The sequence below is a fragment of the Ptychodera flava genome, chromosome 17, assembly GCF_041260155.1.
Source record: "Ptychodera flava strain L36383 chromosome 17, AS_Pfla_20210202, whole genome shotgun sequence".
NCBI lineage: Eukaryota > Metazoa > Hemichordata > Enteropneusta > Ptychoderidae > Ptychodera > Ptychodera flava.
In genome coordinates this window covers 18412014-18425120 of record NC_091944.1, presented here as the reverse complement: position 1 = coordinate 18425120, position 13107 = coordinate 18412014, and the positions used below count along the sequence as shown (strand labels likewise).

General features: G+C 36.7%; 1 protein-coding gene across 1 annotated transcript in view; it reads left to right on the top strand.

The window, feature by feature from the left end:
* The window catches only part of LOC139115676 (syndecan-2-like), a 56340-nt gene extending 53363 nt beyond the window's left edge, over positions 1–2977 (top strand). Inside the window, exon 5 of the mRNA XM_070677970.1 lies at positions 360–2977. Within this exon, the coding sequence (XP_070534071.1) occupies positions 360–529 (170 nt within the window). The 3' untranslated portion in view covers positions 530–2977. The remainder of the gene's footprint in view (positions 1–359) is intronic.
* Positions 2978–13107: the final 10130 nt, after the last annotated feature.

Below are 13107 nucleotides of genomic sequence, written 5' to 3'. Positions count from 1 at the left end.
CTATTGATGTAATCTACTCTACATCTTCGAAGATTAAGACGTTAAATAGATCAGAGTTTCTTTACTTAAAGTATCTTTCATTGCAGGTGAATTCATACTTAAAATGGTCAGGTTCAGTCTTGACAACACACTGTCATTTATTCATTCACTCATTCACTCATTCATCATTTATTTATTTATTTATTTATTAATATAAACCAACAGGCCAGAGGCCCGTTTACAGGCACCGTAAAAATCAACTATACTAAAAGATAAAAATTAAACAAAGAACAATGTTATGTACAAGTTGTGGATGTGTAGTTTGCCATCAGTTGAAGTCTGAGATTTTTTACATTGCTTTCGTGTTTTCTTCCTTGCAGCAATAATTGCAGGAGCGGTGATCGCACTGCTCTCGGCCATCCTCTTGGTGATGTTCATCGTATACCGCATGAGGAAAAAAGACGAAGGCAGCTACTCACTTGATGAGCCCAAGAAATACAAAGATCCAAACATGTACTGGAAAGACACAGGCAAAGAATTTTATGCATAGACTCAACTCCCAACAGAACTTTTAACCCCTAGTTCCCCTTTTTAAAAAATGGCATAACCTCATTGTCGAGTTTTAATAATAAGGTTATTCCATTTATTTTTATTAGGGGTATTGTGTTTAATATTGCAGTAAAGAGGGTGGAGCTGAAGTATTTTTTATCAACACGGACAAAGATTTTCTCTAGAATATGCAGGAAAATAAAAGATAAACATGTTAATAATAATATATAGTCTCTGTACTGACTTCAGGCCAGCTTCACCCACAAGTATTGGAGACAGCAATCCTTGGATATTTGTGCATAACAGGAACCGATTCAAAGAAACTCAACAAAACAGGATAAAAGCAAGAGTGACATATTGCATATGCAAATATTTGTTCAGAAGAGCACTCCTGGAAATCATTCCGCATGGATGTGTTTGCCATTGAAAGAATGCCAGTATTTGGTGTTTAGTGTAAATAGAAAGTTATTCAATACAGGTTTTCGGTAATCTTGAAAGTTAAATGTGTCAAACTTCAGGGCCACTCAAACGTTGTTATATTTTTAAGAGTCGCATGAAAGAGAAATAAAAGAAAGGACAATTATAAATGATCTTTTTTTATCATGAGTAGTTTACTAAAGTGAGAAAGCTGTATATGGGCCTACAAGCTGGCATTTCTGAATCATGTACTGCTATATTTCTGTGACAGCGCAGCAAATAGTTGTACGAAATACAGACAAACAAAACTGAGGTTCAAAAAGCCATGTAAATTAATGAAAGAAAACCTGTGTGTGATGGTATTATGAAGTTTGTTTCAAGGAAAAAAAAGTAGTTTTGAGAGAAGATTACCCTCTTGGTGAATTGCTTGCTTCTTCGTGGACCAAGCCCAGGAGCAGATTGTTTTTTCTCCGTTGTTTGTGTTTTTTTGTTTTGTTTTTGTTTCATTGGTTCCACATCATTACTACCTCTCATTTGATTACAGGGATACTGCAAGTCAGGGTTAAAAGCAGTTGTTGAACAAAAATATGACAAAGCATAGAGCAAGGCGACAAAAAAAAATGACTGACAGAAATTACAGTCTCTAGAAAAAGGCTCATCTTGACCATTATTACTCAAAGATCCCGTGAAGAAAATTTAGTCATTTTCCCCATAGTTTGAGTGTTTTGACGTTATTTTGTCTCTAAAAATGATTCTGGTTTCAATATTTTTAAAGCATTGGACCTGTCTGGCTAAGGTTTTTAATGAAAAAACGTGAAAAAACTGGGCTAAGATTTTTATACAAAAAATTTTCTGTTGGCACTATTGGTTTTGGATTGTTGAGCCTCCTGACATGGGAGACACTAAGATGTTGAAGTTACTGATTTTTGATAGAGTCGCTCATTCAAAAATCTTTCACGGTTGCATGTGAAAAAAGAAACAATTTCAATCAAAACAGATTTTGTCTTAATTTGTGATAGTAGCTCTACATATTTGTAAACATACTTGGACTGATTCTGCGAAGGGTCGTTGCCCTTTTTTCTTTATGGTATATCGAGTGAATGTGAATTTATAACATCCAAAATTTGACTGAAGAAAATATTACGAATATTATAACTATTCAAATTTGTTTGTGCTAGCTAGGTCTTTCATATGAAAGCTGTTATCTAAAAAAAGAAGGAAAATTATCTATGAGCATATTTTTATATCCATCACAAATTTTTGGCAGGTCAATATATTAGTGTTACTGTTACACTGTAGGTTTTCAAACGTATTTTATTTACAGACAAGTTCCACTATCTTTTTTATTTTGGTTTTCTTTTTTGTGTTTTGAGTATTAGAACTTGATACTAGTCCATAACAACACAGATTTCGTAATATATATTTGTATGTATATTTAGTCTTGTTTGTGATTACTTCCTTACATATAACTGTAACGGCTGGCAAATTAGAAAGGGATTTGGAAGAGAAAAAACAAATTTATATATACATGTACGAAGGCGTAGTGTAATATACGGAAATACTTGCAGCTTTTTTAGTTAAAGTGCTTCACAGATTGTGTACGGTCATAATTGCAACTACAACAAAATTGTTGTTGATCTGTCTCTTACTAATAATCAATATCTAATTTCACTCTGCCTTGCTTTTGTATTAAAGGTATACTGTCACCCGTTCCAATTTTGCCACAGTTACCATGGAAAGAGAAAATCTAAACTATCACAGATTTTAAGCGGGTGGCCGCTTCTTAAAAACAGCGCCCTCACATGGGCATTTTGAATACCAAGCAACGGCCCTTTGACTATATATGGGCATATTTAGATTACAGGTGACTGTATACCTTTAAACACCTTTCATGATATAGTGTGCTGGACTTTCTTGTGTATTTTATCCCTTTCTTTTCCAAGTGAAACCTTTTAGCAAGGGCGGAGGCATGAAAACGTAGAAGCGAGTGTTGTTTTTACGCTCTTCTTAATAAAACAAAAAGTATTATGTATTTGAAGTTTCTCTCTTTGATTTTTTTGGGTTTGTACATCGTGTATGTCAAAAATGAGTATAAGTGCTCCTCATTTGGTTTAAGTGACAAACTTTCCTTTCCACAGTGTTTTGTGCTCTGAATATAACCAAACGTAAAATATATATGTAAAATATATGATTCACTTTTGATAATGTAAGCATATATAAGTAGTTTTAGACCAAGAAAGATGGCATTACCTCTTTTTGTTTGTACAATTTTAACACTTAATTAGTTGTCGATATTTTACAAGATGAGTACCCACAATACACTGTTGCAAGTCACTTCCTGTTGAATGGTCTTTTGCCATGAGGTCACTTCCTGTCAGGTGACCCATTACTTCCTCTCTCACTCACCACATGACCTTTTCATAATTTTTCTGTCACTGCCAGATGTAGTCTGGTCTGTTTTTCCCCACAGTCATGTCGGTGCCAGGGTTGTGATAAGGAACAGAGATATCTATAATTATCCAGTCTTCGTACCAGTTTAATGCACAATTTTTACTTGTGGTTAATGCATTGTGTGTTTGTGTGTGTGTGTTACTGTTTGTGGATACACTTCTAGTCGGTGATGAGGTGTAAACAATCTAAAGTCCCTGTTATGCATGCAGAATTAGAAACCACGCAACAACTCCAGACTTTGGAAATTAAAAAAAAATTGATTTACACCATTTTTTCAGTACATTTGTGACCAGGCACTATGACATCAGATATCAAATTATAAACGACCTTTCTCAGTAGTCTGGAGTATTGACTTAGATAACCCATGAAAGACTGCCAGACTGCAATAGGTAGAACTCTGCCACAAAAAATGCCGGAGTTTGAATTCTTTGTGACAAAGTGAAAGTGATTTAGGTGATGTAATTTTCACGTGCGCCCTTTGACCATTAGCCCCTACCACAATGTTTGACAGGAAGACCAATTCACTTATTGAGAAAGGGGTTCTGTAAATGGATCTTGACTGTTCAACCAAGCACATAAAGAGAAGTTTAATTGCCCGGGCATTCCCTATGTAGTGGACATCGTGTGGGTACTTTTCTAAGATTAATAGCAAAAAATCTGGTAATTCATGAAAATGTCTATCATACTTGCAGCTTATCCAGTGAATTTCATAGTGACAAGCACATTGTTAGGTATGTTTTCATTTCTGGCTTGTCATACACATAGGAGGTTAATATCAAGCCAGTCCAAGGTCACCTTATTGGAGGAATGTGATACAACTACTAATATCTGCTGTCAACCAAACAAAATCTACAGTTTTTGTCAGATGAAAATCAGTTTTAATTTCAAGTACATATATTGTGTAAACATGCCACAAAAATTTGCATATTACTGTAGCTCTAAATTAGACCATATGTCTGCTGAAATAAGCGACAAATTAATTTATTCAAATGATGTCAAAATGCAAAATCCTTTCAGTGCGCAGAATTGAGACGACTCTGGCATTTTAGACAGATGCTGGCCTGTCCACTTTTGCCCAGTACATAAGCAAAAAAGTCACTGATCACACATTGGAAATTAGGGAATCGAACACACCACTGTGAATTTCTTTGTTCATTTCCACTTAATATCATTACCATATTGTATTGTTTGTGTACCTGCATGTAATTTGTCCCAACCACCGTGCATAATTTCAAGGCTGCTTGTTATTTATTCACTATGCAGTTAAGCCATCGATCATAAAAGTTTGACAATTTAATCAGAGTTAAAATAATACGGGATTCATAAATCATTAAAGTGTAGTGTTGCAAACCATTGTTGTATTCACTGTAGCAATTAATTTGACGGGATAAAAGTCTGCCCAAAATGAAAAAAAGATTATGTAAAGCTGTTTAAATTACAATCTCACCGAGATGAAAATCACTGGACAAATTTCAAGTCGTCTCCTTTTACATTGACATCAATGTGGTGCTAATAACGTACCGATGTATTCTGGTCTCATTATGCATTTATTGGTTTGTTGTTTATTTTTGTTTGTTTTATTGTTATTGTTATTTTGCAGTTGATCTAGATTGAAGTGTGTATTCAATTCTCTGTAATAACACTGCAATAAATGCCCCATCATTTGTACACAATTCTTTGTGTCTGTTATTTGTTTCCCATTTTCCTGATCACAACCTTCCAAGTCGTCGATGAAAGGTCTCAGAATTGTCAATGAAAGGTGTCGCACAAGTCAGTTAATAGAAATATGGGGTAGGTACGATTGTCATGAAAGTACATTGACCATACAAAATTTTCCTTCACCATGTAAAAGTTACGGAAAAAATGAAGATCGCCAGCTTGTTATGCTTTAGCCCAGAAATTCAAGCAATACGAAAAGCATGTCCACAGGTCGCAGCAAGAGTAATCTTGAACAAGTAAAACTGAAACGAGCTGTCACGTTCCCCGACAGCGTCATAAGATTCCCAGAGTGCGCCACCACGCGGCCAGTTCTGCGTTTTTAAGCTGACCACAGCTCCTCTCTTTAAATTTTGAAGGCCCTGTTAGCTGTCCGGTCTTCCTCCAGAAGCCAAAGTAACCGGTTATGTTATAGCAAAAATCCTTCATATTTGATACTTAATTTCGTAGTTTCGTTTTTATTCGGTGACTTAAACATCTTAAACGTATTCTTTGTCACTTCTAGGAATAATTGAATTGTTCAAGAACAACGGTAAGCTTACGCTTCAACCTGTTTGTTTTTGACAGGAAAATATTTTTTTCTATACTTTGTCTACAGATTAGCCAAGCATCTTAAAACATCCCTTGGAGACAAAAGAAAAATGGCATCTTATCTTTAATAGAAATATTTTTTTAAAAATGGTTGGTAATGCGATACAATTTATCTTCTTAAATTTGAGTCTTTCAATTGATTTTCAGTCTTCGGCTTTGTTCTCCTATTTTTACACCTTGACAAATCGTTTGTGGCCAGAATAAACGTGTTCAACATCTATATTAGACCTACCCACTAGTACACCTTGACAAATCGTTTGTGGCCAGAATAAACGTGTTCAACATCTATATTAGACCTACCCACTAGTTGTTTGGCATTTGTCTATAATTTTTCTTATCCGTAGGTGGTAGTTACTGCCCCTCCATCGATCAACAGTCTGCTGAAGTTTGTTCCTTCAATTTACTGTCAAACTGTTGATATTGATTAATGTTAACATTTGTCACTGCCTTTCCCTTTTGATATTTTTTCTTGCGTGTGCCTCTTGCTTCCTAATTTATTCTGGCTTCATTTGCAAAAGAAAGTGTGTGTGGGTGTGTGTGTGTGTGTGTGTGTGTGTGTGTGTGTGTGTGTGTGTGTCTCTCTCTCTCTCTCTCTCTCTCTCTCTCTCTCTCTCTCTCTCTCTCTCTCCGTGTCTCCCTCTCTCCTTCTCTCTCTCTCTCTCTCTCTCTCTCTCTCTCTCTCTCTCTCTCTCTCTCTCTCTATGTATGTATATATATGTGTATATATATATATATATATATATATATATATATATATATATATATATATATATAATTAGGTATTCCTTGATTTCGATTGCAAGTAGCAGTATCTTGTACATTCTTCTCGTACCCCTCGATATGGTGACAGTGCAAGCCTTTCGTACAGCGCCGCCAACAAGGCAGCGAGCGTGACTTTCGTTTTCTGAAACCCCTCCCTTCAAACTTGTAGCAAGGCCCGAAGGCCTTGAAACCCAAATAATAAAAATACTGATTACTAACAAAAAAAAACCAAGTGGATGCTTACCGAAGACTCTGAATGTAATGAAACAATCGGTTGAAAGGAAACTCAAGCAAAGGATACAAGATATGGTAAGATTCACCGTCCAGTGGTCCCCGGACGTGTTACCAAAGGCGCTGACAAATACATAATTGATATTTAAATTACGTTGGCGAGCATCGCGTGAATCACTCTTACTGATTTTGTATTAAGTCACATAATTATATATTTGTACTATGATTATTTTGAGACCCAGAAAAAACCCCGCTAGAAATGTGATTTATAAAAGGATAAAATTAAAAACTTTAAAAGCGTCACTTGAAAAGCTCTTTTAATTAAGATACAGAGAAAGGACCGAACTAATTGAAATAGTATCATTTCATTAACTATCACACACTGGTCACATCTTACCCGTATAGTGCTTTTTTTCTCACAAAAGTCATTGTATTTTTTTTACAAATTTATCAAATTCTTAAAGCGTTGTTATATCAAAGAACAACTCCATTAACACACGTCTGCAAAACCCAACACAAGATGAACACTATATGACGAAACAATGCTTTTGAAAAAAGGGTTACTTTATTAAAATAAAACGTCTACAGTTCCGAAAATAGGAACAACGAAAAAATGCTTTAGAGAAAGAGGAACTCATTTGGCGTTTGATGACTTCAAAATCACCTGCCATAAAAGCTAGAAGCGATGTCTAAAAGAAGTATAAAATCCACAGTGACTCAAAAGGTCGTAAGCCATTCGGGACGATAGAAAACTTGAAGACTTTTTCAACTCCACGAGGTGAAGAACCGTAGAACAAAATGCTTGCACAATTTGAACAGTAGCCACAGCCTACTTAATATCCTGGTAGGATTGCAGAACAATTACCAGGGGCAACCATTGTAGCTTTTTGTGTTAAAAGATGTTCGCAAGTTGTTCTGTGGCGGGAGGGTATTTGTTCTATCGGTGGGTGGGGAAGGACATCCGTTAATGTCAGTGGGCGAGGACAAGTTATCAATTTTAAGCACACGTTGATGGGAAGGACAAAATCATGTATTGATGAAAAGATGGGGAACTTTTGTTACGTGAAGAGAGTACTGGGGAGTTCTTATGATGGGGAAAAGGGGCACATGGGGATTTTGGTGTTGGGGAGGGAAGAGGGAAAATCATGTGGGTGGGAGGGGCGTTTTTCGAACTGTGAAGGATTTATTTTCTCATTCAAAATTTCATTTGCCAAAAATTCCATTTTACATGCTATATTTAGTCTTAAAACCACTGAAAACGCCTTTTGTTACAATTTCTTGAAATAGGCTGATTGGCTGGCGCTGAATTAATTGGATGTCATGGTCATGGCGATTGATTCATAGATCACCCATATTCATGTCATCCTACGATCTGCATGCCTTAGTTTCCATGCACCTTTATGTACAGTATGTTCAATACAAGCAATCGCTCCTGCAAATGTAAAATAAAAAAAGATCACGATTAGTCACTCAGAGATATTTATATGATTACATAAACAATCCATTCTGAAACACATGATGTGTCTCTTTTGTGATTTTGTTGTATTTCTTCATACGTGAAAGAAAAGTTATATCGAAATGAACATTTTGTATTATTGACATATTCACGTGAAGCATCTTAAACAAATCATTCATTGAAGATGTGATGATGTACTACGAGTAAAGAAACTTAACACTCACACATTTCGAGATGTGTAAAAAAGAAGGTGGAAGTCAGGGCCAACGGAAGGCTTTTGCATAAGCATATTAGTATAAAAATATTTGACAGCCAGGGAGAGTAATTGAGTATTTTTAGCAAATATAATGGCTGGTGCACCTTCAGGTCGATAAAAGCTTATATAAGACCCAGAGAGATATATCAGTAGTTGTAATAGCACCTGACACGTTTGTTGAATATCATTTTTGCTTACTCTAACAATATCTTAAAAGTCACATGCTGGGTTCAAGAAATACACGGTATCAACTGAAAAATTACACACTAAGCTTGCTATTTGATAAGTAAAAGCGTTTTGGTCCTTTTACCCAGTTTTATAGAAGGCTTTTCTATGAAAAGGTAATATGGTATTTGTTTGCCGCCTCATATCTTACCTAAGCCGTTTTATATAGCCAGTAAGTGATCTATATCGGTATTTTGGAAACAGTCCAAAATATCAGGTACAGTATTTGTAACTTTATTAATTTAAAGCTGTACGCGCCTCGAAATTAAAAGACTTTTAACTTTTATTCAAACTTTCCATAAAGAAGCTTCAAATCATTCCCATTTGAAATCAAGAATAAAAATCAGGGGTGATATCACAAAATTTGCTATCAGAGAAACCAATTAGGCCTACCCAATATTTACCGACTATTGAAATCCAAAATGGCCGCAATTGCATCGTTGATTCTATAGGGCAAAATTTAATTTCGATTTTCATAAAACTAAGCCGGGAAAAATTACTTTACTCCGTGAACTTCAAAGAGAGCCTCCACTAGTGGTACGCCAAAAAGGTATTGTAAAATTTGAGAATCCCCCGAGTCCTGGCGCATTCTACCTTAATTCAAGGCGTATATCCAATAAAATTTCTTTCCGCGTTGAAACATACCAGGGTCAGTATACAGTATTCAAGAATCTGGTTTGTCCGTACTCACCATATGCGAGTTATGTAAATTGTTCTTTTCGTCGTCAGGATTAAGTTTATCCCGAATAAAAATTATTCGGTCAATAAAGGGACACACTGTTACCAAACTGAATACACGTTTCATCAGAAAGCCAAAGAGTGGGTGTTATATTGCAGCATTCTTTAGGGTTGAGTATGGTAACCCACAGCCAATACAGGTAAACAAAATTATATGTGAGGTTTAGCTTCTACAGTCATAGGTCTCCAGAAATGTCTTCCTGGTGTTGTGATATTTTGAAGACAGTTTGGCTGCAGATGAGTCGTGTATTATAAATATGATCGTATCGTGAGCCTGCTAGAGCAGTTATTCCTGCTTTTGTGTACAATCTACAGTTCTATGAGGTGGTTTCACATTTGTCGCCTGCACGGGTTGAAAACATTTGACGCCAAGTCCTGTAACGCTTCCGTCCAGTGTAGATATAGGTAAGAGTCAGTGAAAATAATTCGATGTCAAATGGTGTGAAAGTCATAGAATGCACTTTTAAGAGGTCCGATCGGGGCAATGTCAAGTCCAAATGAGAAATCACACCGCTTTCAATACGACAGACTGTTTTTAGCTTCATCTTGTGTAAGTTCAAGAAGTGACATGCTCAAACAACTTGTCACCAGTATTGATATATAATAAATCAGTAGATTTTATTCGCTATAAATCTGTCTATTTTTCTTAAACTTTGACCTGCACTTGATACCGTGCATTTTACGAATACCGTTCAGCAAAAGTACGTCGCCCCGGCAACAGGTGTCACTTGCCAAACCGTGGGTTTCATCAGTGAGGGAGAATTCATCGGAAACACCCGCCGAATCACGTGCATAGTTGGATATCTTATTGTTAATATTCTGTTTCGGTGTCTGGCATTCTTCACCCATATACACTACCTCCAGCTTATCGTGGCTTGTCCAATACGAAAGTTTTATCAAATACGATACCTATGTTTAAATACATGAATGGGAAAAATAGCAGCTTGGCCTCTGTGTATTGTCTACCCACATGTTGTGTTTGGAAGCTATTCGGACGTGACACCTTTAAAAAGTAAAACTCGACAAGAAATTCTGAAGTGGCCTCTCGAGCAAGGACATATCTCTATGGTATGTTAGAATTCCATCTCGAGAATTGATCTGACACACTTCATATAGGGCCTAGTGACTGTGCATGTCATTCTGTTTTGAGGTAGAACGCGCATCAGGGACAGATATTCAGACCCTAACACTTTACCAATTTGTTGTGGTCTACCGCTTGCAGGGCCTTATTTTGAAGCTCACAATGGAGGAAATATTCACCGGCTTATTTTTGTGAAAATTGAAAATGTTATCCCCCATAGGTTAACACAGGGATGGCGGCCATTTTGCAATTGAATTTCATGTGTCGGTAAATGTTGGGTAATTTGTTTCTCCAGTTCTAAATTTTGTACTAACAGTGAACCTTGATTTTTATTCGTGGTTTCGAAAGGGAATGGTTTAAGGTTTCTCACTGAAAGTGTGCGGGAATGTTTGAGTCTATCATTTTCGAGGCGCGTACAGCCTTAAATCCATGATGATTAATGTCTCCAATACTTGAACTTCACGGCAAAGTTTTCCATTGTGTCTTTAGGTGGGTACCTTTTAAGTTGACTGACTGACTGACTGTACCATGTATTTGACAAATAGGTTTCTGTAACCTTTGCAAGACCGATCAGGCAAGAAGTCTTACTCTAAATCGAAGACAAATCCAGACTTGAGGTCCGTATTTCGTATACTGAGAGCAAAGGCAGACCAGCATGCAAATCGACCAGAATTTATAACTGACTGGTAATATACCTGGCACGGAAGGTTAATCAAATATTGGCAGTTAAAGAAGGCTGGTTCGGGCCAACTAGAACGACGTCAACATCGAGGGAAAGACTCAGTCTGGGCGGTTAATCGTCGACATCAAGGAAAGGGCTGTAGATCAGATACTGACCACCAGTTTTTAGGGACAGGCTATTTATTCGACTGTATCACACCTCGGATCTTGCATTTTATACAGGCAAGGATAATTATTTCAAATTTGATATATGATAAACATTTAAGCAATAATGTAAACCTCCCAGACCATAACGGACGATTGCAAACTCTGCACAACACAATGTATGAGGCGGAGCCGAGTATAGAGTACAAAGTTTGCTTTCGTCCATTATGGGCCGGGAGGGGGTACATTATTGCTATTATTTTATAGTTTTGGCGATGTCAGTGAATTTGTAGATGTAGAAAACATCTTGGGGCCACAATGCTGGATAATCAGATACAACATCAGTAATAATCTGAGGGTATGACGTTACAAAATTCACTGGTATTGACAAAGCTGTATTATAATAAGGAATAGTATAGACAGTCGACCAAAGTCAATTTTGACCATCAAAGACAGCATCGTTGAATTAACACTTCACATTGAAATTTGTAGGAGTAAATAATGTCGTCCAACAGCCTTCTTATTGGCAAAGCTAGCTCGAGGGGAATCATCGATGTTTCAAGGGTTGTTTCATTTTCTTTCAATATAATCAATGTGTAACAGCTTTGCACAAACTGTAGCTTCTGAGATAGTTTACCGTCTGTCAAAGGTCATCCTAAGTCATCCTAAAATCACGTCAAATATCAAGCATATATTTCAAGGTCTACAGGTAAACAAACTTGACTAGCAAAAGATATTTCTTGGCATTCAGATTCGTTCATGCGGGTGAATATTTTCGTGCTTGTAGCAAAATAAAAATATCTATGTTGCCAGGTGTGCTAAGAACTTCCCATATTCGCTAACCACGCTGCATTTGTACAGAAAGTACAAAACACGGATCATATATTGCTAACAGTAAACGAAAGCTGGACGCTGCACTCGTGCGAATATATTGGGTAGTGTTTGCGAGCTATCGGCTCGTAAAAGCCTCTCTTGACCGAAAATCTCTTTTTAAATACCTTTCTATTCTAGACTCTCTCGTAACACTTATTAATAGTGATCGAATAAAAATTACCTGGTAGTATGCGCCTCGAAAGTGCAAGACTTAAACCTTTGCTCAAACTTTCCTTAGCAATCTTTCAACCATTCTCTTTCAAAATCAATAAAAATCGGGGTCAACGTGCAAATTTCGGTACTAGAGAAACAAATAACACAAGATTTACCGGTATTTAAAATTCAAAATGGCCGCCACCCCTGTGTTAACTCTATGGAGAAAAATACAATTTTCGAATTTTGAAAAACTAAGGCGGTTAAAAGTTTTCTGACACCAAGAGCTTTAAAATGAACCCCCACATGTGGCATATCAAGAAAGAATTGTAAAAGTTTGAGAATCCGAATATCTCTCCCTGAGGCGTATACTATCTTAAAGGAGCTTTTCTCCAAGAAAAATCTTCAGTGTATAAATTAAGTGAGATGATGCTAAAGATGGGTTCTGCTATCCTTTCTGCGCAATTGACGTATTTCAGGACTTAAAATTTTAGACAGATGTGAACGGAGTGTATTGTCTGTGATACATGGGAATGTTAGCTTATAAGAAGTGCGAGTACAAATGTATTTAATGGAAGAGTGCATCAAGATTCATCTAACTGATACTTTTTTTCTGTTTCTTCGACTCAGTTGTGACACTGCACATCATGTCACCTTTACATAGCAACTGTCGGTCGGGACAATGGCAGGGGGTTCTCCACCTTAAACTGGTGATCTGACCGAATCAAAGTGGGTCGAGTTTGTTTTCCTCGCACAAACTCAGATGTTTTATGGGGATGACGTTAGAGGGAAGCTCCCCCTGCG